General features: G+C 43.4%; 2 protein-coding genes across 7 annotated transcripts in view; both read right to left on the bottom strand.

Annotated features, from left to right (window-relative positions):
* The window catches only part of LOC1271459 (protein CREBRF homolog), a 28,828-nt gene extending 23,852 nt beyond the window's left edge, over positions 1 to 4,976 (bottom strand). For 2 of the 3 annotated variants that reach the window (XM_061649507.1, XM_310257.7), the window contains exon 1: positions 3,370 to 4,876. The gene's annotated coding sequence lies outside the window, so the exon portion shown is untranslated. Of the gene's footprint in view, positions 1 to 3,369 lie in introns of all 3 variants that reach the window. The other variant, XM_061649509.1, reaches the window with a different exon arrangement.
* Positions 4,977 to 6,861: 1,885 nt separating this feature from the next.
* LOC1271457 (extended synaptotagmin-2) lies at positions 6,862 to 24,431 on the bottom strand. 4 transcript variants are annotated; one of them, XM_061649504.1, is made up of 12 exons: positions 24,262 to 24,430; positions 23,887 to 24,050; positions 23,148 to 23,559; positions 17,800 to 17,841; positions 17,558 to 17,698; positions 17,029 to 17,439; positions 16,293 to 16,463; positions 13,004 to 13,101; positions 10,388 to 10,436; positions 10,035 to 10,211; positions 8,938 to 9,960; positions 6,862 to 8,866 (listed from the first exon to the last, which is right to left on the bottom strand). In XM_061649504.1, exons 2-12 carry the CDS (start codon positions 23,889 to 23,891, stop codon positions 8,777 to 8,779), a joined length of 2,619 nt encoding a protein of 872 aa, XP_061505488.1. In that variant the 5' UTR covers positions 23,892 to 24,050; positions 24,262 to 24,430; the 3' UTR covers positions 6,862 to 8,776. The 4 variants fall into 4 exon arrangements, with proteins under 4 accessions (XP_061505488.1, XP_061505489.1, XP_061505487.1 ...); XM_061649505.1 differs by lacking the exon at positions 13,004 to 13,101 and adding an exon at positions 11,514 to 11,599 and having other exon boundaries at positions 23,887 to 24,431; XM_061649503.1 differs by having other exon boundaries at positions 23,887 to 24,430.
* Between the last annotated feature and the right edge of the window lie 874 nt (positions 24,432 to 25,305).

Below are 25,305 nucleotides of genomic sequence, written 5' to 3'. Positions count from 1 at the left end.
CGAACTGGGAAAGGTTTATTCTTGGCTACACATACACACACAAGGGATGCCATGGGAGAAACTTTCGCAATTTTGCAACCTCATCGTAACACCATCACCCAGGCTGGAATGGGAAGAAGCGAACGTAATTGTAGAGCGGAAGAATCCAGATGGAAAGGTGTTTTTACTTTTTCATCATTCAGTCATTGCATTCCTCTCTATAGCAGCGTTCTCTTCACTTGACGTTGGTGTGTGCTGTATTCCAGTTTGTTTACCGACTAAATTAGATACGCCTGAGGTATATTCCATCAGATTCCAACAGATATTTGCATGTTTGTTGACGATAAAAGCAACTTGCTTATGACATGATGACATAATACTTGCATATACAATATGTTCAATGTACTTTAAACAATATAAAACACATCACTCCTCAATCCCAGATTGAATTCATGATCAGTAGCACTGAATCAGGGAATCTGCAACAGTTTGCATACATTTTATACACATTTTAGCTCGCTTATCGCCTTAAACTCCATCCAGACACCAACTATTGCCAGCTAATCATACTGATGCGATCATACAATCACTCCACCTAGCCCTATCTGCTCATAATGGCAACTAAAACAATCTCAGATCCACCAGGCACACGTTTTGATCACGTCAAAACTTTCTCGCTTGAACTCCTTTTTTTTTTGCTCTCATCCTAGCCATAAGCACAGTTCAAGAGTCCAGACGCACGACAGCCTGCAAGCGGTTATCAAACGTTGCCTACTTTCCCATCGTCATCATCATCATATATTTGCACAAGCTTCCCCCATTCTCCCATTCCCCTCAGACCGCAGGCACCTAACAGTGTCTTCCTTTCTACGGCAGGAGCAACGTTGCGCCGATTATCAAATGCTCCCGTCGTCGTTGGCGTCGTCTGGCTACGCTGATAATGGAACTGTGCAGTGCCATAATTTCACAGGCCGCTTCATTCATGGTTCCCAGGGTTGGTGCTGCGGCGCTCTCTGCTTACGATTTTATTCGTTCCCTTCTTACTACACGGCGGTATTTGGCATGGACAGCGAAGGAGAGAGAGAGAGTGTGTGTGTATGTTTGTGATAAGACCCCTGCCACGAGGTACACGAGACGTTGGACTGCCACGTTTGAGGCACGGCTGAAGTCGCGAATACGCAACTCACAATGCTTCATTCTTCAATGAACAAACTGAAATGTTTGTAGACAATTTTCAAGAAAGTTTTTTCAAACGTATCTATCGCATTAACTTGTTGATAAAATCCAATAAATCTTTCTATATCTTCTTCATGCACGATGTTCAAGAATCAATGTAAACCTAAACCACCTAAAACCAAACCTTACCTTCATGTTCAAATCCGTCGCCTGGGGAACATCTTTCTAATAACCGACACCCATAACAACGTTGTTGAGTCGGCGCACTAGGTTTGTTTTGGTTTCATAGAAAGCCGACGACTAATACACATTTACATTGGGGAAGAGCTATGTACACAGCTCAAACGAGAAACTAAACAGCAATGGGTCTGTCACGAACAATTCAGCAAACACTCCCTCATCTACTACACCTCACCAAGCCTAGCAGGGATAATTCCGCGAATTACCTAGGCTCAGCTCACCTCGATTGGATGACCTCGGACGGCCCGGCGGGTACCGAACGATTTTCCAGCGAATTCCAAGAACTTCATACACCAATGGAAGGACACACGAATAGTGGCCCTTGTTACGATTGATAAGGAGTTTGGTATAAGGGCTCCCCTCTCAAAATTCGGCAATCGAACCGTATTAGCATCGGAAACGCATTACTGCCCCCTCCAAAACATGACGTGGGATGCGAAACATCGATCGGAATTAGCATTCGCTACACAACAGACCGAGAGCGGTTTGGACATTTGTTTGGCAACATCGTTAGCAACTCGCTCGCTCCATTACACACACCGAGCGCGCGTCTGGTGCGGAATTTTACCACGGCACGCAAGTTTACGTCCCGAAAACACGTGCCCGAAAAAAGAGCGAACCCTCCTCTCATCACCATTCGGTGCCCGATATTTCCCCGCTTGGCAACCGCTGCCAGCACAAGGCAGCAACCAACACAGGAAGCCACACAGGAAAGGCGGCAGCAACCCGGGGAGGTGTGGGGTGTGGTGCAAGCGGTAAAGACGCAAGGGATGAATGCGCGTGTAAGCGCAACCTACTGCCACACATTTGCCCCCTCGTGCATTTTCCAAAGACTTTCCCTTTCCACCCTTGCAACAGCACAAGGACATTACATACAGCTTGTTTCGAAACGAATACCCCCCCCCCCCCCTGTCCCCTCCAGCCGGGTACGCAATTCACCCCTTACCCTCCCTTGCTGCTTCCGCTTCCGGCAGCACGCACTGCCAAAACAAACTCCTCCATATTTCTTTACAATTTGCGTCTGTGTGTGTTGGTGCGCAAGAAAATCATATCCCGGTGCGTATCCTTCCCTTCTGCCCGCGCTCACACGCGCGTATTGCGCAACGGTGGTCGATCAATATTTTAGACGAAGCCCCAGCTACACACAAACGACACAGCACCGGAAAAATGTCAACAAACAACACAACACACCCCGTCGTCATCATCATCATCATCATCACAATCTGTTCTGCGCGTGCCCGTACTGATGGTGGCGCGTGTATTTGTGTCGCGAAAAGGAAACACCTTTGGGTTTTGGAAAATGAAGCTTCCACCATCGCGAAACGGCGGTGGCGGCGTGTGGGTCGTTTCGTTTGGGAGACTATGGGACCATGATGGCGCACACGATGGAACGAGACACACCGGTCGGCCCGAAATGGAAGCGAGACGGAGCAACAACAAGAACAACAAGGAACCGGAGGGGGGGGGGGGGGGTGGCAGGCTTGTGCGGATTTTGCTGGAGGTGTTTTCGTCGTCGTTACAACAAGCTCAGCCTACTGGGGGGAGGCGATGTGTTTAATAACACAGCAGTTGGCATTACATCTACCCCTTCCCTTTCCCCTTTCCTACACCCTGGATGCTGTACTTTGGCGTCTGTGCTTTGGTCGACAGAAATCATTCAATTTAGTCATCCAACGGATGAGTCATGCCCAACTCTACCTAATTGGATCAGATTAGCGTGTGTTCTAAACAAACACAATTATTTTCGTCCAATCCTAACCAAAGGCAAACTATTAAAATGTGTGTTAGTTTAGATCAATTTTATCTTTTAATCGGTCAAAAACATTTCTAACCACAGACTAATTTATCATTTACTACTGCCACCCGTCTCTGTTCGCACACACAAACAAGGCAGTACAGTGTGTAGGCGATGTGTAAAGTAAATACAGCTCTAATTACATCAGCAAATGTACGTCACCATATGTGTGCACTTACCTTGTCCCGTGGTTTGTCTGTCGGACGCTTCTCGGTTGAAATTGCCCGTTTCTTGAAGAAACACTGACACAGCCGCTACGACGGACTGTATATGAACTGCAAAATGTGAACGACTCACTCAGGCTGAATTATATCATTTTTTTATTTCCTAACCCACCCTGTGAGGGGTGCAAGGGTGCGAGGTTGCCGTCACCCACTTTCTGTGCCGCACACAAAATGCCGGATCCGCGTAAAGGTTCGGGAAGAATTCGCCAACCGAATTTGATGTTCTTTTCGCACCACAGAACACAGAAACACAGCTACTGCCGTCTACTAACAACAATGTTCGACTTCTGCCCGATGACGTGAACAACGATCTCGCCTTTCGATGTGTGTTGTGCCCGTGTCGCTCTGTGTTTGCGCGTTTTGCGTTCGCTCGCTCTGATCAGATGATTTTCCTTTGTTTTGATTCTGCTCCCCACACACAACGGCACCAATATGGCGGCGGCTGTGTTGCTTTTTCTATTCCGCTACCTACTGACACACACACACACCCTTGCACGCATGCAGATACAAGCGCACACGCACGCCTCGCACACTACGACGGAACGAAGCGACGGGTGGCGGGCTGAAAGCAGCGCACGCTGGTACGCGTTCTCGTGCGCGCACGCTCTCGCTCTCTCTCTCTCTCTCTCTCTCGCGGGCGCGCGTGTATCGATCGACGACGGACAGCGATTTCTCTCCTTTTCGTGTCAACAAACCACCCTGTTGCGTGCGCCCTTTCCTTCGCACCTCTCCTGTCTCCTTCGCTCCTCTCCTGTCCACCAGCTAACCTGTTTACTCGGGATGTAGCTCAATTTTCAGTGCGACCGAGAGACTCTTTCGTGGAAACTGTCAACAGTTTTAACTCGAAAACGATATTGTACTTTATGCGGACTGCGAAACACAATAGAAGTGCAATCAATTGAAGAGCAATTACTTTGGCCTTGCTTTAGAGAGTTCGCTTCTTACATAATAATCGTTTGTATATCAGCTGTGCAATACACACACACATACACCGATATGCACCCACAAACACGTTTGTATACAGCACTTTTAGGCCAGGACTTTCGCCTTTTTTTCTCTCTCTACACCTTTTGCTGGTTCCTTGTGGTTGTGTTCTGTTAAAATTGTTTTTGATTCAAATTTGAACACACTTTAATCAGTTTTTTTCTATGTTCAATGCACAACGACAACAAAAACAATAGGAATCACAATTTAGCCTGCTCGGTGGCTGTCGCAAAAATCTACAATACGGAACAAAGCACAACAAAGTGTGTCACTTTTACAGCAACTTTACATCACCACCAGAAAGCAAAAAAAACTGATAACCCGTACGTCACACGCGGTGTCTTCGGAGTTAGTGCAAAAATGTTTCTTTTTTGTTTGCGTACACGGACCGTATGTCTCACTGTTCAATGTTATCACTTTCGGCTGCGACCGCTTTGCGGTGCGTCCGCACTGCTTGTTTGATTGTTTTGAATTGAATCGAGCAGGACGAACGAGCAAGCGAAACGCTCACTCTGTGTGAGAATTATCATCGTTCGAGCGCAACACACTCACACACCCGTACGTTCCCGTAGCGCGTCACGCACTGTCCGTGTGTGTGTGTGTACGTAGGGATTTCAATCTACCACTACAACCCTCTAGCACCGTCTCTTGCACCCCCTGCCCAGCTATTGCCTTGCGAAAGAGAAAGCGAGAAAGAGCGTGCGCGCGTTCCCGATCGCCAATGTGCGAAGGCGAGAGAGAAGTGCCGTGTATACAATTTAGCGCTTTCGCACATACCTCATTGCAATCGATTTGAAGGGTAAGAATAAAAGGGAGAGAAAAAGATCAGAGCCGAGAGGGCTGAAATGAAATCGAGAGCGAGAGCGCAGACGGGGAAAAAGAGAAAGGGAGCACAAATTCCACTAGCCGAATGAGGTGTTTGTGTTGCAGGGTTTGTTGTGCGTGGAAGGTTGGAATGGGGTCGGAAGTGGCAGGGGTTGTTCTTGGATGGTGCGAATAAATAGAGCCACTCACACATCCAAACCAACGAGCGCGAACACAAGCTTTATGTATTGAATTAGATTTAATAAACAGAAAGATAGAACGATTGGCACAGGGGAAAGGGTAGTAAGAGAGAAGGAGAGAGTGAGGGGCTCTTCTCTCGCCAACCCTTGTGCAAGCGAAACACACAAAACAAAAGCCACCCTTTTACATAAAACAAACGCAGGGCGCAGACGCACTCGTACACACACACATACGCAAATCGTGCTCCAACGCTACGGCGTGTGTAAAAACATTCTCGAAATAAAGCGCCAGCGCATGTAAACAAAAACAAAACTTCGTGACAAGCTGGAAGCCCGGAAAATTGGGCTGCCAAATGACGGATTCTTTTTTTTGCCAAATGGTGTAAACTATTTTTCAACAATTGCTACTTTTTATTCTCCCCATTAAATGTTAAGCTTCCTAAAATGTCATTTCAACCAAATATTTCTATCCCATAAAGGTTTCCACCGTTCGTCCCCACGTGGCATCCAAATGTGTGACCGTGCGTTTGGCAGGCCGCATGTTTACAAACAAAGCCCCCCAACATGATCCGCCAGCGATGGAGAGGGGAAGAGCATAAAATCGATCGACTCACCATGCCACTGGGTCGCTGCAAACGCTTACGGGTAAGGCGGACGGGCGCGCATGTCACCTACGAGATAGCGCCGAACCTTCGCCCTAACGCCAAGCGCGACTATGCTGGCGGCATACTTATGCTGCAAATAAATCAATCCCCTTCTCACCACACCAGCCCTCGCGCTTAGGTTCCCTTTCTTGAGCACATGGTTTTGGTGGGGTGCTTTCTTTCGGTGCGGCACACAGCGTGGTTCTTTGTTTAGCCCTGCACTCGGCAGCTGTGTGGCCGGGTTAGTGTTAGTGCACGCTGGCTACACTGTAAAGCATTTCCATGCGTTAGCGCATTGCGTTTGGCATGGAAACGCATGGTTCAGCGTTCAAATGGTTTTGAAGTAAATGTTAACATTTTTAAATAAAAATCATTTCATGTTTCGTATTTAAAGAATTCTGTTATTAAATACTTTTTCCTGCTCTTTCATACGTTTAGAGGTTTCTTGTGGTTGGTTATAGCCCCAATGGCCATAAAAAACATTGCCAAACCCTCTTCTACACCTTTGGGTTTCTTCGAGTCGCTGCGATGAATACAAATTAATGCATTTGAATATTTTGTCACCGTTTAAGGTCGCACAAAAACAAAAGCCCACTAGCGACCGAACACGCCGAGCTTAGGTTTAAAACCAAGTTTAGCATATCCAACCGAACCTACGGTCAATAAACTCACCCGAATCTCGATTTGCTGGTTTGATGTAGAACGTATGATATACACTTCAAAGTAAACAACACTATTTTAGAAGCCATTTTTATTATTTGTTTGAAAAAAAAATAAACCCAAACTGTCCCTCCAGCATGCGATGGAGCGGGATGTACACTATACAAGTAAAAGGCTTTATTATCTTTTCATGAAAGCGGTTTACATCTTATTGAACTATCACGCCGTCGTTGAATTACTGAGAGTACATTGAATCGATCATTATTCAAAAAAGTGATTTAAAGTTCTTCAAAACTCCTTAGCGTTTGTTCGTGTGTGTGCAAATACAAGCAACGTGCAGTCGATGTCGATTAATTTACGTGCAAAGGGGATGTTAGATCGGGTCGAACTGTAGAGCTTTGTTTCCTTCCTGTCGCACTGTAAAAAGGCTCCCTTTCTCACTCGTTTTGTGAATCTACTTAAATGGACGTTTGCGATTGTTCTGTATTTGATTTTCCGAAATTACCGAAGCGCAAAATGCTTACATGACAAGCTGTAGAAATATGGTGCGAAAATACATGACTGTTTAGTGGGAAGTTTCGTTCAGAGGAGCAGAGTAAGCTCAGCCGCGCTATAAATCTATAAGCTCTGTGTATATTCTTACTGATTTAGATGTTTGCTTTACCAAGTGTGCTTTAGGTGTGTGTGTGTGTGTTGTTTGTTTGGATGTATATTTGCACTGGGGTGGGTTTCAACACCCGCTTTCATTTTTTGCCGTCCGTGCGTCAAACACACAGTGAAGTAATGGTTGGACGTATTGATTGTGCATGTGCATGTGCATACCGCTAAAAAACCGTGGACTGTGTACTGCAGCAAAGGCCTATTTACACACACACACTGGATACGTGTTTGGTACCTGAAGCCCAATCGTTGAAGCAAACGACACAGCCTCAGCCTCAGCCTCAGAGACTTCCAGTTCCGTTCCAGGTGATCGTACAACACAACGCCCCATCCGCTTAGCAAATAGGCGGTGCCGACTCGTGCGCCACCGCCCTTGAATAAATAGTATCTACTTCTTTCCACTACGCGACCCATCACCTCTTGCACGAGGAGTGTGGGCTAATAATTGACACATTTTGGAGACAACTTTCGTTCAATTTACCGGACAGAATGCCGACCCTCTGGACGTAAGGGAGAGAATTCTGTTTTTCAAACGGAGCTTACTATTAGAGCTACTACTGCTGTCTACCGCTAAGCTATAGAGGTTGACTGGGTGTGTTTGGTGGTACAGAGTAACATTCATTATTTAGCAAAATTTTACTGCAAAAACATTAGCTCTACACATTCTCCGCATGATTAGGCTTGAATAAACCCATCCTCTACCACTGATGTTACATGTAACGTTCTACTGATGCACTTCACTAGTATGATTCACAAAACAAGAACATGCAAAGGTGTACCAACAGGATTCTTGCTAGTTTCACAGCTTGGTGTGATGCTCCAAGCGCGATTACGAAAAAATAAAACATATTTTGATCGAATAGTAGTTGCTGTATTTGTGTTCACTTCTGAGTACTGGTCTAGTCTGGGCTTACAATTAGCCACAACTGAACCGAAATTCCATTTTGTTGCTGTTAGAATCGATGAAAAGCTCCAAAAGATCACTTGCTCTTGAATTCCATTTTCACAACTTTCTTCCAGAAGCAGAGCGGAGTAGCTTGCACCATACATAGATATCAAAATAACATTAATCAAGCATAAAAAAATACACGCCACAACTATATCTCTGCTGCTTCAACATCATCACCGCATAGTTATCGCTTTTGATCGTCATTTGCTTATATAAAATAGCTCGCCACCTATATTGTGTCAGCTCTCTGGCTCATAGTTGCCCACTGGGTGCACTTTAATTACAAACGCTAGCCGTTGAATGCTTGTGCCCAATAAAATGCTCGTTGTGTATGTGTGTGTGTGTTTGTTTAACAAGCTTCTCCTTATCTAATCATTAGGCCTGCCGCTAAGCTGCATCACAATTCTTACACTGTTTGCTAAAATTAATGCGCATTATGCTGATCGGGCTGGCAGGACGATTTACTCAAACTTGGACTCCGGCAGCAGATCGTACCACGCCTTGATGCCCTGTCCGCTCGAAATGTCCGGATCACTTAGGGAGAGTTTTTGCTGAAAAACAAGAGGAAACAAATCATCAAACACACACACGTCTGTGCGATTTTTGCATCTAAACTGCCTACCATTCCGATGACGGGACTGCCGAAGAACCCTTTCTGTGTGCACACCGTCACCTCCAGCTCCGAATTGACCAGCTCCGCGTTCGAGATGATGTACTCGAACGTGGTGTCAAACACGGGATCGCAGTTGTCCTTTACCACGTTCGTCTTGCGCTTCGATTCCTTCGACCGGCCCGGCAGCAGGTAAAGCTTCACGTACGGGTCCGGAATGTTGTTGGGATCTTTCAGCGGAATATTGTTGATCTTGTGCACGATCACTAGCAGCCGCTGGCGCTGCACACTGTACGCCACCGTCAGCTGGATGCGTCCGAGGCCAGCCGAGCCGGAGGAGGACGTGGTGCTGGGGCTGCGACGCAGCAGCTCCGTGCCGCCGTCGCTCAGATTCGGGCTGCGCGGTGGCGTTGCCATCATGACCGTGTTCAGCGTCGAAACGACGAACGGTTCCTCCTGGATCGACATCTGCTCCATGATGGCGGAGGTGGTCGACTTGCGCGAGTCCTGCTTCCGGACGCTACCCTGGTGAGACAGGGCGGCCGCTTCCGCTGCGTTCGAGTCCCCGGTCGACGGTTGCTGCTGCAGCGTACCGGACTGCGAACCGTGGGACGCCGAGGTGCGGATGGAGCTGGTGCGTGACAGCACACTGTCCGCCTCGGACGCCGGCCCCTTGTCCGGCGTGGTGACCGCTGGCTCCTGCTCCCGGTGGCGCTTCAGGATGCGCAGCGACAGCGACATAATGATCTTCGTCTCTGGGCCGGACTTTTGCAGCTGGAACGGTTGTGACATGATCTCGAGATTTTTCTTCTCCATCAGTGCGCTCAGGATGTACGTCAGTGTGCCGATGGTGTTGCCCGTCTTCTGGTCGATCACCTTCAGCTGCAGCGTGTCGTTGTCCGGGTTGCCCACCAGGAAGGTAAAGCCCTGCTCCCAGACCGGCGCATCCGTGCGCATCTGTACCGAGGTTTGCTCGTTCTTTTTGCCCACCGAAAGCACCAGGTACGGGTCCGGTTGTGACTGTTGGCGTGCTTGCTGTGCGGGGATAAAACGAACCAGTTAGAATCCTGTCAACTACGACCGAACGATAAGCGCCACGACAAACTTACCGGCAGGTTCTTGGCCGAATCGATGAAAACGGTCAGCAGTGCGGTGCTCATAGAGGTCACACGCAGATGTTGCGTTTCTTCCAGTGCTTGCTTCAGGTCAGACTTTTCGGAGCTCAGTTTGAACCAAGTCATGCGTAGATGCACCAACCCATGCTTTGCCTGTTCCAGCGTCAGCCACTGTAAGGGGATTAAGAAGGTATAAGAATAAGAAAAATGTCATTTAGCTCATATAACACAGTTCGAATCTGGGGATACTTTTAACACTGAAAGTTAATGTTAATTTCTACACAAATTCAACCGCTCTGCGAGCACTGAAAAGTTTGACACCCCTGCCACCTGTAGCTCTTACTCACCGTATCGATTTCACCGTTCTTGGTAACGCTGCTGATTTCCACCGTTGCTCTGTTTAAGCGTAGACCGAATACGAACCATTGCAGAGAAGACGATAGAAAAAAATAAAATTATTCACTATTCTCGTTTCAAACGCATTCAGTGGGAAAATGTAAAAAAGGAAAGGTTAAGCAATAACCATGCAAAATGTAGTACATGATTGGTTTTCATGAGTTAGTGGTAAAAACAAACGGTTTATCATATGCATTATTGAAAAAAGGTAGAAAATAGCGAACAAAAAACGGGTACTTTTAAAATATATTAGTATTAGAACACCAGCACCAGCAGTTAAACAAACCATCAAAAATCAAAAAGTACGTGCAATCAATACCCAAACTGTTACCAATCTCCCTTATGTTGCTGAAGATAGAGAGAGAGAAAGGGAATAGATAGGCAAAAACATTGCCAAAACACAAAAGTAATCTTTATCAAAAATGGCACCCCTGAGGAATGGAAACAAAACCTAACAAACTTCTAAACTAAATAAAGAAAACATGACCAATAACTTCAATGTTTACTACAAGACTCAATACAATGTTAAACAATGATCATTTTCGTTAACTGTAAACTAGAATGAAAAAAATACATAAACAGTTAAATAGGTAACGCCAAAAAATCTTTATTAATGTAAAAATATGACAAACATCAGATTAAGTGAAAGAAATTTCAATAAAAGAGCTACAAAGGGAACATCGAATGAAAAGAATTGCATATTTTTCGTTACAACTTTACTTGCCAATATGCGAATAAGATAGTGAAAGAAATATTACATCAATTTTAAACATTGAAACATAGAAGACAACAGGCACTAAATGAAAACCCAAAACAGAAGCGAGCAAAAGCCCAAGCAATGATATAGAACGGACGGAGCAAAATAACGATCGTAAGATGATGAGCAGAGCGTGGAGCCGGGTTAGAGAGTTTAAAAAAGATGGAGTACAATGGTGTAGATTAGACTAGCAAAACAGAGATAGAGCAAAAGGATAGGAGATATGTTGATAGATATACATATACAAATATGTATGGCGCTAGCCAAATACAAGAAATGATTGTACTGCCTGCAAAATGTGTTTGATTTGATTTGCGAACCTTCCTAGTGGGTCGTGGTCACCGGTTCGATCCCAGTCGAACAACTTTATGCCAATCAACGTTTGATGCGTAACGTCAACACACGCCTGTCTCGTCGTCAACGCGCGGATTGTCGTCGGTTTCGGTCGGGGTTTTTTTGGTGTGTGTTTTTGTTAGCGATGATGTTGATATGGTGATGTTGCGATGAGTCGGTTAGGTCGTCGATCAGATGGAGTCGAAGCGGAAATCGGATGTAATAGAAAATAGTGGAGTGGTGGTAGTTAAAGAGAGAATGCCGCAGGCCGTTATGGCGAAAAGACGGCGCATGATAGCGTATATCATTGCCCGTGAGTCGGCAGCGGTTAGTTGGGTTAGTTATGGTTTTTGTGCCAATTGGAAAAGGAATTCAGTCGTGTTTGTGGAAACAATTAACCACGCTCGCCGCATTGCCAGCCAGGCACAGATCACGGGGTAACACGCGCACAATACAAACGACGCACGAACACAGTGATGTGAACGAGGAAAGCGCAAAACATGGGAAAAATAGACAGAGAAGAACGAGAAAGAAGAAAGAACAATATTTTGTTAGTGCTGTGTTAGTGGTAAACAGGATATCGAATCGATTAGTATCCGCTAATGGTTTGCCAGCTAAGTACATCGGGACGGTACTAGGTCGACTATATGCTAATCACGACTTTCTGCTGCCACCGTCTGCCGCGGGGCAACCCTAATTTGTGCACTCAGGAGTGTGAAAAAAGCTTTCTTTCGTGTGTATGTGTGTCAAAAAAAGCCCAGACAAGGAGAAAATGTTTATATTCTGCATTCGTTCATCATATGAAATGCAGTTTGGTAGTGCCGGGAGAACAACACTAATCGATAAAGGAATGGTGAGTACATACAACACAGTCTGTGTGGTGCTTGTTTATTTACAGCAAACTCCGTTGGTGCATCACACCCATCGATCAGCTAATGGCAATGATGGAAGCTGAGAAAGCTAACAGAGGTGATGATGAAACGTCTCCAACTATGGCAATAATATACATTCAATGTAAGCTGTAACGCGTGGCGAACGCAGTCGGTGGTCGGAGCTGACGTCTTCATGTATTTGTAATTAATTTGCCTAGCAGTTCACACCTGTACAGTACGTTAGATTGATGACGACGGTAGACGCATGTTGGCACGAGCGAAATGACAAACCAAGCACTCAACAAACGCTTAATGTTACAGAGGAGTAGAGAAAGAGAGAGAGCGAGCGGGAGTGTGTGTATGGATCAAAACCGGATGATCCCCTGGTCACGCACAAAACATGTATAGAACACAAACGCAAGAAAACGAAAACCGCGAACATATGATATCGCGCACAGATACAGGAGAAAGTAACAAACTATATAACAGGAACAAGAAAATATAAATATGTAAACAAACTGTGAATGAAAACGTAAAACAAAAAACATAACAAACGAAAACATAAGCGAAAACTACAGGAAAAGAAAATGGAAACTCATCACCACCTGCCAAGGAAATCGTCGTTCTGTACCCCGGGAAAGCCTGGATCGTAATCCCACAGGTTGAGTTCAATCTCTTGCCTAAGAATGGCATTGACTTCAGCCTAGAAAATTAGACTCGGATTAGTGTCGGTGCTCCATTCTCGCGCGCTCTCGTAGTTAACCTTCAACCCCAGGGACATTGTTTCGCCCCCTTCGATATTGAGTGACTCCAGAATTATGCCACCCATTGGTATTCAACATAATGAACTATTGTTCACGTTGATTAAATCTTCCGTTCATCTGCCAATGAGGCTTTGTTTTACACACGCTATCCACGATGATACAGTTGTTGCAAAATGCGCAAAAACGAAGCAATACCGCAGTGAATAATCAGCAGCACGTACGAACAACCGAACGAACGAACATTTACCACGAACAACATTAACAACATCAATAACAACGATCAACAGCGTCTGCACTTATACCCAAAAGCACGTAAAAGAAGGAAAAGGTTTTCAACTGAACAACGGAGCCAAACATTAGGTACCAAACAAAAAAAAACGGGAACAGCTACACGATAACGGCACTAGCAAGGCGATGGACAAGGCGCATTCCTTACTTGGGTTGGCCATTTCATTTACTTATAAAACACTAACGGAAACGAACGAAACGGATTAACAGAAAAGTTAAACATATTAAACAACATACAAAAGCAATAGAAGAATGGCAACATGTTCATTGGGTTAGGGAATAATGAGCATGATACTGATTACTGGGATTACTAAAAACATACACACAGAACATTAAACTCATACAAATTATTCAAACAACTTTAATAGAAGAGAAAAACATACTAACTAAAGAAAACAAGCAATGTAATGGCATTTAAAAAATTAAATGAAGAGTGATGTTAGTAAAGAAAATTATTTACCAAACAATTCAAGGCCTAACGCATACACCATTTGGGAAGTTACCAATACCAATACGAAAACCAAAGACAAAACAGTACGTTCGAAAAATAAACGTTGGTAAATTTGTTAAACAAAATCACCAAAACCATGGAGAGGGTGGGGAAAATCGGGAAAATAAACTAAATCATAAGAACGGAGTGTAAAATAACAATAAACAACGAATTGGCTCACCTTCCCAACAGTTCATCTTCGCCGGCGTCCTCATCGTTGATCACGACCTGAAGTGTTTGACCACTTTCCGCGTGGATAAAGGCCTGTAGGTATGGGGAAGTGTGTAGGTCGCAGTAGTGTTGAGGGTTACAAGAGTTTACGAGTATCATGTGACTATGTAAAGGAGGTTTGATTGTTGTTCCGCGCTTATGTTCAGAACTTTGTGAGCGATTTTGCAAGAATTCCAGCCCAATTACTGTGCCAAGTTTCCCAAAGTGGTTTCTAATTTTGTTAAACGAATCCTAATAATGATTTATTGAGTGTCCAACGAGCGAAACGGAACAAAGTTCACGCAAGATTTCACGGTACGTCTATAATATATACGTCGTACCAGTACTGTAAACTTTGGCATTATGAAATTTAATGAACACTGACCAGCAGCAAGGCAAGATCCTTCACGATACACAAGGGATGCAAAAAAAACATGTCACTTTTTGCTTTGACATGAATTGTTGGAGGTATTTGGGTCATTTTTTCTACTTATTTTCCATTCCCTTGTCACAAAGTAACGGCAAAATGTCGCACAAAACGTAACCAGTATGTTCTGACGAGGAGCGAGCAAAAAAGACAAACATACATGAACCGTCCATCACCTGTCCTGTCGGCTATGGCGTCGGTCGGGAGCGTTTGCGATAAGCACAAGCTATAATACTGTTACAGCTCAGTCCCATACCCGATGGAAGCATGATAGCTGCAGCGTACGGGTTTGGCAGCATTTTAGCGCAGCTTTTGCTAATACAATACCGTGCATACCTCTACGCCATGTGAGGTGGAGTGTTGTAGTCCGGAAATATAGTATAAAGTATATTTAACACCTGTTTTATATATCAACCGGTAGACCAAAACAAAATAAACGTAAATCATTCCGCTCGTAAGCGAGCAGCGTTGCGGGCTGAGTAAATGAAAATCTGTGTCGTGCTCTACTCTACAAATGCATCATCCTGCGCTAGCATATGCAAAACATTCCTGTAAGATGAGTTCTAGCGTACTTGTGTGTTTGGCGATGGATAGCCTAACTACTGTGCTAGTAATAAAACTGAGCTAAGAAATGTATATACAATTTTATAGATTGCAACTCCATTATTTTGTTTTTTTTCACAACTTATATTTTGGTATTTCATCTGCGTCCTTCAGTAAAAGGCAAACAATCTATTTCAGAAATCATATTATAGTCAATTGTCCTACAAATAGCCCAAGGAAGGGAAGACACATAATCTTGTGCTAGGTGCTACTAAGGTATGTTTGTCATTAACATGGCATATCTTTAGGCGTAATCAGGCGTATCACGTCAATGTTAACCAAGGATGATAAATCATACGCATTACGTACCTCAAACGCCTAAACTTATGCAAATCTCATGGCAAATATACCTTCAACAGTTACTTGCTAGCTTGTTAACGGGGTATTTTATATTTACAGACGCATAAAAACACACTTCACATCACATCATCATGCAAACGCTCCACAACTTCATCTAAGAGTTAATGAGAGTAAAGAGTAAACATCAAATGCTCATATCACAGTGTAAAGACGTTTACCAGTGGGTTAAGTTCAGTAACATTCATACAGTGATTCATGCAAATAAACATTCATATCCTCAGGTGGATAAGACGCACCTTCTCAAAACCAAAACAACTAGAACACATTACGTGCACTGTACAGCTTAAACCAAAAACAAACAATCTCGAAACCGGGTAGAGAAAGGAGACAGATTGGCGTGTTGATTGGATTTGCGTTGCCGCTGAAAGTTGGTGGACGAACAGACAGCCCCATGACATCCATTTGAGTGGCCACCCGATGGACACCTGTCGCGTCACTGTATCCTGATCCACAGGGTTTTATGTGGGCCAGCACTGATTTGGCATACATAACTGTGTAATAACTGCTAAAATATGCTGGCGAAACCGATAACGCGAATAAAAGGTCGTCGAAGATTTGTGGTAGAATACACTTTAACGCCGAGGAGTATCACGTCCAGCGTTTCCAGTAGCGGTTCGCCTTCCTTTGGCAAACGTAACACATCCTCTATTTTCGTTGCTTTTTCGTGTCTCTTTTTCGGAAAAAAATCTACTAACAAACAACCCCAGGCACGCAAATTTCGTTGTCGTTATTTGGTCGCTGTGGCCACTTACCTCGCACCAGTAGTCCCACTTGGGGTTGACTGTGTTGTCGATGGTTTGCGTGCGGAACTGCTGTGCACCGACGGAAATGATGGCGTACGGGTCCGATTTGCCCTTGCCGAGCACGCTGATGTCCTTTTTCATGAGGTCCTTCGCCTCGACGACATGAATCCTAAGTACGCCCTGTGGTAGGACGATAGCCGCAGATCGTGCAGAAAAGGGACGAGAAATGTAATTAATGATTTTATTTACAAACACCTTGTGCTTTCACTGTGGAATAAAATGTTTGTATGGCGAGAGCATACTTTCGATGGTATGATTGATGAGATTTTCCATTTAATGAGTGGCATGTTTCAATAAACATACTTAAAATACGATAAGAATGTAATGATAAATTACACTTACACAAAAAAAAACACAAAATACAAAAATAATAAATCAGATTTGTCTAAACATTCAATCCAACAATAAAAGAGATACAAACATCAAGGAATATTTCACAAAGCAAAACGATGTAAATGTAAACAAAAATAACGAAAAAAGGTCCCTTTTTACACAGGAGTCAAATTTATCTACGCAATAAAATCACCGCAACGCCAACGGTTTGGCCGCCCCAAATCGACCGACACTCGTGAAATTGCCCGATTCATCATCCGGCTAATAAGCAGCATAAAACATCCCTCGCTTTCAGCGATGACCCGATGATGCTGATTACTTGCACAAGTCCACGAGCACACGAAAAACTTACCTCGGGTTCGGGCATCTTCAACGACAGTGCCGGCACCCCATCGCTCAGCACGATAGGCAGCTTGTTCGGCAGGACCATGATGGCGGCCACCTGCTCCACGATAATCTTTCGCAGTATGTCACTCAGCCCGGGCATATCGAGCAGATCCACCACGCCGACCAGGTTAAAGTCAATGTTGGGATTGTTGAGGAAGAATATCTGCAGCCCGCCGATGAGCGGCATCTGGGAAATGAGTGGCTTCATTATTACGCGCACCGTGCCGTGAATCTGGAAGTCCTTGATGCCACCCCGCAGCCCGCTGAGCGCGAAGCTGATATCGCAGTCGCCCGCATAGAACAGGTCCAGATCCATGATGATTTCATTGCGAGACACGTTCTTGTCGTACACCTTGACGCCGCCGATGCGTGGTGGCTGATATAATTTCAGAAAGTATTCATGAATAAAGCAAGATTCAACGTTTGAGCGTTTTTTGTTTGTTTGTTTTGAGTGAAGACAACAAAAAAGACACATAACAGATGCAAATGCTTACAATCGTTCCCAGAATCATTCGGTCAAATTTGAATCCGTTCAGCTTGTAGCCAGCCATCGCCTGCTGGATGTTGGGTTCGATCGATTCCTTGATGAGATTTTTCGCGTAAAAGTTTGCATTGGGCCAGACTTGTTTCAGGATCTGTACATGGCCGTGGGGAGATTACATGGAAGAAAAATCAGATTACATTTTCCCCATCGATGTTGAGACCATCTACCATCAATCTCCGTTACAACACTTACCCTGTTAAGCCATTCGCAACGTTCAACGTCGGGAAAGAATACCTGGTGGGAATGGAGAAGGGCATTAAAAAGGTTATAAAAATACAAACATGTGGAAAATTATCTTAGAATTGTGAGTATATAACAAATTTTGTAGCATTTATTGGTTAAAATAATCATGTAGTAGTGGGTACAAGTTGAAGATTTATTTGTCTATAATGGAATACTGTACGCAAGATACAACTTTACACTAAATTAACATTTTATTGTCTAATTATTTAGTAAATTTGCTGGCTTTACTGTGTTTAAATGCTTCACTATATTCGTGTTTTGAAAATTGAAGAGGGAAAAACTAAAACCCCTCAGACAAAAAAAAAATAAAAGAATAATAAAAAAATATCAGAATAAACATGTAAACTTGAAATTTAGATGTGTATCATCTTCCCACAAGGTTGAAAAAATTAACAATATTTTTAAGAGAGTAGACAATAATGGTTTATAAAGATAAATGTACTTCCATTTCATGACGTCCAAAAAACATCTATTAATTAATAATAGCTTAAAAATACATGCGAAACATGTGAGCTGAGTATTTACTGTTTTTAGCATATCGAAGCATTCGATAGCTGGTTTTACAGTCTAGAACTTTTACGTAAGTTTCCCGGCATGACAACATTTTGCAACATGCATTAAACTCTTTAGAATTCCACCAAAGTCGGTCAAGATATAAATCATCTCGGGTCAAAAGTCAAAGGAAATTGAGTTGCGTGCAAGGATACAACACTACAACTCTTTTAAAGCAGGCCTGGGCCACAAGGCGGTAGTAGCGCCAGTAAAGTAAGTAAGAAAATAAGACACATTTTAAAGAAACTAATTCCCTTCTAACTTCTAATTTCTTCTCTGATGATTCTCTAGATCACCCAGACAAGGAATGATCATTCAATATAAATCATCTTATATTCGTTTATTCAACCCTGACTTATGACTTTGATTGTCTGGAGCGAGGACTCCATACTTTTTCTTTAATATATCTTTAAAAAAACTTGAGGTATTGCAATTAAAAAAACTAAAAGTAAAACTATATAATGATGAACTATGGTAATAAATACAGTAATCACAACGCAACATTTTCGTTGTCATCACCTATCATAAGTTCATAAGTACCATAAGTTCATGATCAATAATTATTCTCCACTATCTGTAGTCTTGTAAAATAAATATGACTTGCGAAACACATAACCTACAATATTACATTGTATAATAACTTATAGACGTGAAATAGTTGTATTACCTAAAACATCAATTTAAAACTAACATGAACCAAAATATCCTGTCGCATAAGTCAACGACCTTAACTTTTTTCATAACCTTGTGTTAGCTAGCTTAATTTCACTTGACCCATATGCTACCAGGCATATACCATCGTTGATACTATCATGGCTGGATTCAATTAAACTCAACCCCGAGAACAAGTTCCTTTACCTCAAACCGTAATGAACGTTGTCCGATAATTCTTGATGTAGAAGATAAATAATAGTGCCGCAATTGCACTTTTCTAGCAGCACGAAACCGGCACTATCTCTACCGTTGGAGGTAACCTTGCGGAAAAAAGCTTTCCGGTTGCAATTAGTATACGCCACCTACGTGCCTCTAGCGACATCCTTTGATGTTGTATGTAGTGCTATGGTAGCACCACGAGCTGGCAACATGACACGGCCACCGTCATGTGTACCTGCAACTCACTTAATACCGAAACGGTCCGAAATGGTCCACAGGCCGGTGGTTGAATTCACGAAGGCAGGATAACACCACTTACCAGCGCCATTGGAGTGGAAAACGATTACCAGTGTTAGTGTGTGTTGCCCTGCTTTTTACGCCCCGCAAAGCAAACAGTCACCTCAACCGAGTACTTCGACATGTTGGGCTGTACATTAACCCATCACAACCACCATCACCAACAGCGGCTTTAAGCCCGTTGAAATAACAATCCACTTGGGTGCCGCGGGGTCGGTGTAGGCTTTTCTTTGCAGCATAACACCGATATCGTTTAGCATCGCACGTGGGATTCATATCATGTAAATCGTCCCGGCAGACCCGGCACCCTAACGGCCGCTGATCGATAGTGACTGGGTACAAGTGCACGTGCATGGCTACCGGGTATCCGGCAAAAAAATCCGCCGTGTAAACATCGTACAGCGGTACGCACGGCATAAGCCGAAAATTGAACATACTTTGCATATATTGAAGCATCATTCCATCCACCACATAGGTGCCTGATGGCCGTTGAAAAGTACATGTGCGGTGTATTATCTGCAAGGTGATGAGTACCTGTACATGACTGAGCAAGAATACTTCAGTGAAGTGTAAAAAGATAAAAATGGTACAGTACGCAATGTCTAACGAACTTGTTACAAAGACAGTGAAGCGATATACGTGTAAAAATAAACATGCAAACCGAAGCGCTTGCAGTAAAGATTATATTGGGTTAGGTTACAATTGAGCAGGAATCCATTTTCAGGCGGCTTTATCTTAAATGAGATGCTGAGAAAAATGCTGGTAGAGATGAAAATAATATGTGATCGTGCATGTTTCGCTCCGCTAGCAGAATTTGATAACTTTCCACGATATGATATTATGCGCTTGTCCCGTTTGCCCGCCGGTAAAAATGGTGCAATTTGCTTTCGATGCCATATTCCACAGCATTATATATTCATGTATGTATGTGGTGGAAAAATAAAAACTAAGCATGGAACTAATGCTGAGAAACATGGTTATGAAATTGGCAGCATTAGATTTAAGCAATAGAAGTCTTGCATTAGTTAGAATAAGTTATTTAATTAGTAATATCATTTTTTAGTACAATTGATACGGCCAACTTTCAACAGCCGACATTAAATCCTATTCGTAAACCGGTTTGAAATATTTTCTTACAACTTGTGTTGTTAATGACAACATTACATGCTAGCTATAACTTCTTATTAAGCTAAATTGCTTCAGAATAAATTAAAAAAATACGAGTTTTATGCCATTTGCATACCTTCAGGCGTTCTCAATGTTCGTCGAAGGGTTTATCTTGTCTAAGTGTTGTCTAACTTTCTTGTTTAAGTTTATTATAAAATTAATGTATATTATTGTAAATTATTGTATCAGTAGTAAGTAAACCGTACTTTCAATAAAATACAATTTAAAAACATACACAGTTCAGATTTTGTTTTCCAATGTCTTGTAGAGAACGTTTCATCTCCGCTCAATATTATTAATAAGCAAATCCAACTGCCACCCGTATTAGATAATGGTGGTAAACAATGAAAACTAGTGATGGGATATACAATTATTTTTATGACCTGCCCCTTAGTCTGGTGCGAGCCTGTCGGAATCGATTCCGATCCGTGGGTGCAGCGGGTGTACTAGGTCAGAGTCGGAATCAAATTCGACCCGTGGGTGCAACTAGTTCAGGTCGACTCGAATGATCAGTAGGTGGGTTATGAACCTACTTTGACCCGTCCCGAACTCGCTGCACCAACGGGTCGGAGTCGCTTATACTTTATACTTTAAAATCTGCTAAAATCGTTGCACCTACTGAACCTACTTGTACCTTTGGAGATGACCCGTACGACGTCGCTTACGGATGGCTCCAACCCGGTAAATTCGGGTCGACCCGCCCATCACTAATACAAACACCGCATGTATTATGCAGGTTGGCTTTGTTCGAGCTCAGCGAAAATTACACACATCGGAGTAATTGTTCCGCATACAATCTTTGCTTTAGGTCATTGGGTTCAGAGTGCAAGTTTCGTCTCAAAAGCCTTGAAACAGAAGAAGAAGAGAAGAAAAATCCCATTCAAGCGTGTTCTTCACCTTCAATGTGTTTGTTGACGTACTTTAGGGTTTTTGATAATTAAGACTTCGCCCACCGCAACCCTTTTTATGCAAGAAAGCGACAAGTTTATGCGCATTAAAGATTCAGCGAGTTTAACCTGTAACCCTACCATCGTGCCGGTGGCAGGTTCAGCTCATCCCAAACGGCCTGGCTTTGGGTGGAAAGATCATGCAGCCGCACGCCACCAGTCACGAAGTACCGTGGTAAATGGGAATTGTTGTCAAACAAAACATTTTCACTCGGTAAGAGCACTTACCCGCCGGTAATGATCTTGTGTTCAAAAATAAACCCTGACACAAGAACGAGAACCCGGGGGCGCCTATAGTTTTGTTATGTTTGTTATGACGAAAATAAGGTACGTTGGCCCCCATACACCAAGGAACCTAGGTGTGAGTACAAATTAATCATATGACGCTCGGTGTACAAAATAGCTTATTTCAATGCATTTTTTTTTTTGGTGACAGCACAGTGTAAAAATTGCAGCCGGGTGCAACGTAGACACTTCTACGGCCATTGTTAATTCCGGCATCCCCCGATGGTGGGCATGAATGTTTTAGCTACACCTCTGTATGAGGTTTCGCCCTTTGCCCGTAGGTTTACGATGCCATTACTGAAATGTACCATTTTATTATTAATGAGCTCACCGGTACAACGGTTCATGGTGACCCATTTTGTATTTCTTCTTTTTTTCTGTATTGCTGCGACGTCAAAGTGACAAAAAACCCATTTCGTCTTTAATGCTTTTCAACAATAGTTTCGAGTGATAATTAAATATTATACATCAAAAATGAAAACATTTTTTGGAAACTGTCTATTTTATATTGAATTTAAATGTTCAAAAACAGTTATTAAGAATCCAAACTATGCGCCGTAACGTATGCAAACCGCTTTGCAAAACAGAATAGCAAATGCAAACTGTCATGCAAAGATTTCATTATAAAAATATTTAACCAATTTCAAATTTCAATTCATCAAATTCATCAAAAATTAAATTACCAAAAGGTTGTCCACGTAGTACACTGTCATTCCCACTCAAACATTGCTCATTAATGATGGATTAAACATCACGCATTCATGATATCACGGCGAGTGTGATTCATATCTACCTACTGCTGGATACAAACACTTGTCCGGATTTTCTGAGCTTCATTCAAGCAAAGCCCGTCACCTGCAAGCGTTTGCGTGTCAAGCAGTTGTGTTGTTTGGAAGGCGTGTATGTTGACTAGATTTATCATGATTGTTCCCTGAGTTACTATCATACATCCTACCGGACAGTCTCTGAGTTATAAAGAAAATATAATCCCATAGGTGAGGCCGTTGTGATGCGACTCTGTAGCGTTGGGAGGGATAACGAAAATATTATCCTAATCTTTATCCCGCACTGTAATGCACACTTCTAGAAACTAATCACGACCCTCCAGTGCCCTGACCACCCCCCCCCTCACCCCCCCCCCCCCCCCCCTCCCACACTTTACGATCGTACACTTACCCAAGCCGGCAGATCGTGCAGCCGGGCCAGGATGACTTCCTTATCGTTAGCGAGAGCGGACGCCTTCGCTACGCTGCGTCGTGTGTCGTTGGTTTTGCGCCAGGATTCGCGTGCCACCGACAGGATGACGGGCGTGATGAGCCACGCCACCGACCAGCCCATGTAGCCGACGAAGTAGATGATACCGACCGTCACCACCTTCTTCGCGAACGAGTACAGCAGCGTCATGATGCTGTCGTCCTTCGTTTTTGCCACCTCGGAGGACTCCGGCGGTGCTGATTGCATTTCCGGGCTTAGCTCTTTGCTTGCGCCCGCCATCTCGCTGGCTTCGCTGGACGGTGGCTGCAGCAAACTGTCGACCTCACTGCTGGAAGGTGAGTCCGGTGATTGATGCTGGTCGGTGAGTGAGTCACTGTTTGGTAGGAAAAAAAATATGAGGGAAACAGATGAATATTAGCGTAAGCAGTGGAAGCTGCAGTGGGTTGACATCATAGCCGGAGAATGTCACACATGGAAGAACGTGCTGATAATTAAATTTACATCTTTTCTTCAGTCACAGCGTTGTTTTTCAGTATGAACGATGATCTAATTTACTGACTTTTTTTTAGAGAAAATAGTGTAGAGAAACTATTCCCCTATTTAAGAGGAATTGATTGTTATTTTACATATTAATATTCGATTATTTATTTTCTCATTTATTCAATATGTTTCATTCTATTTCACTTCGTATCGAACCAACCTCATTTTGATGCTGCTACGCTACACAACTGAGCGCTGTTGATCGTCTCCAGACTCTCCGCCAAACCAAACCTTTTACTCGAAATACACTTTTTTGGCACTGTTTTCCATCCACACTCCACGGCACCGAAGATCACAATGTTTATTTTAGATCAAGATGCTATTCTAGAACCAAAATGCAAAGCAAACACACAAACGGTCAGCAACATAAAGTCTGCCACACTAAATGTCCTTCAACGCACAGCTTCAGCGTTCTTGAACATAGAATCACGGATATGATTCTCCGAAACTGGATTCGGTCAAACCGGATACGCTCAAAAAGTAGAACGTCTCCCGTCACTGAATACTAATAATGGTGAGACACAACAAAATTTACCACGGCCCCTCGAATTTTGGTACCGTTTTTTTTTGCGATAACCTCGACGTAAAAACCGTTGACCACCTTCTACGCGAACGTGAACCACACTGGTCGGGAACGCACTGGTCGGGTCAGAACTGATGTGGATGTTAGACCGACCTACCGACAGTAAAGATCGCGGCAAATGAGCGTATAACATACACCAACGAACCCTATTGATGTGGCGCGTTTGTGTGCGCTCCACGTACCACGTTGATCGTTTGCGCACAGTATTGCGCGTTGTGAATGATATCGCGCAGCGAGCTGCGCCAGAGTTCGCACAGGGCTGCGGAATGAAAACAACGTCCGCGACGCGGATGACTTCACCAGGGCCGGTGCGCGTATGCTACGACACACATACTTGCAAATACGCTCGAACGGTACAACCTCGAGCTTCCCACTTTTGAGCTGATCGTGCACCCGAAGAAATCGGGTGGAAAGAACATGTGTTTATTACGGTGGACGATCATCTTAACCCTTGAAGAGATGGAGTCAATGGAAGGGACGCCCTTTTATTTATTTATTTATTTAAATTGGTATTACTGCCTATGCGAGGTCACTTATTCATTGACTATCTTTCATTAATTTAGTAATATTGTTTCACTGAATGACTGGAAATAATTCCAAAAAAATACACAATTTTACGTTATATAGTAAGTAAATAAGTTTTCTATATTGTTCATACTAGTAATGGTTTTGTTTTTTACATAAAAAAAACATATTTTAATATATTGATTCATCTTTGTCACAAAGAGGTTAACGCCAGAACCAAGCAACGGAAGTGGTATCATCGTTACGGATGATAGCGTATGGTGTGGATGGGTGTAATGTTAAATAATTTGCTGCCAATGCTGTTTTCGAGCGCATTACGATCGATTGTGTCGAACTCCAACCAATAAGAGCATCGAGAAACATTTTCAACTGATAGATACGATCCTACCCAATCAATCTGTTCTCATACTAAAAACCAACCTCACTCAACGGATTCGCTGATCGCTGATGTATCGGCACAAGGTCTATAAC

Source organism: Anopheles gambiae, chromosome 2 (genome assembly GCF_943734735.2).
Source record: "Anopheles gambiae chromosome 2, idAnoGambNW_F1_1, whole genome shotgun sequence".
Taxonomy (NCBI): Eukaryota; Metazoa; Arthropoda; class Insecta; order Diptera; family Culicidae; genus Anopheles; species Anopheles gambiae.
Note: the sequence above shows the minus strand (reverse complement) of the source record. Positions and strands in the feature narration are given on the sequence as shown.

Coding starts and splice junctions, on each gene's coding strand:
- LOC1271457 (XM_061649503.1), bottom strand. Junction 17,842..23,147: donor TGCACGATCTGCCGGCTTGG/GTAAGTGTACGA, acceptor CATTCCCACCAG/GTATTCTTTCCCGACGTTGA. Junction 9,961..10,034: donor ATTCGGCCAAGAACCTGCCG/GTAAGTTTGTCG, acceptor ATCCCCGCACAG/CAAGCACGCCAACAGTCACA.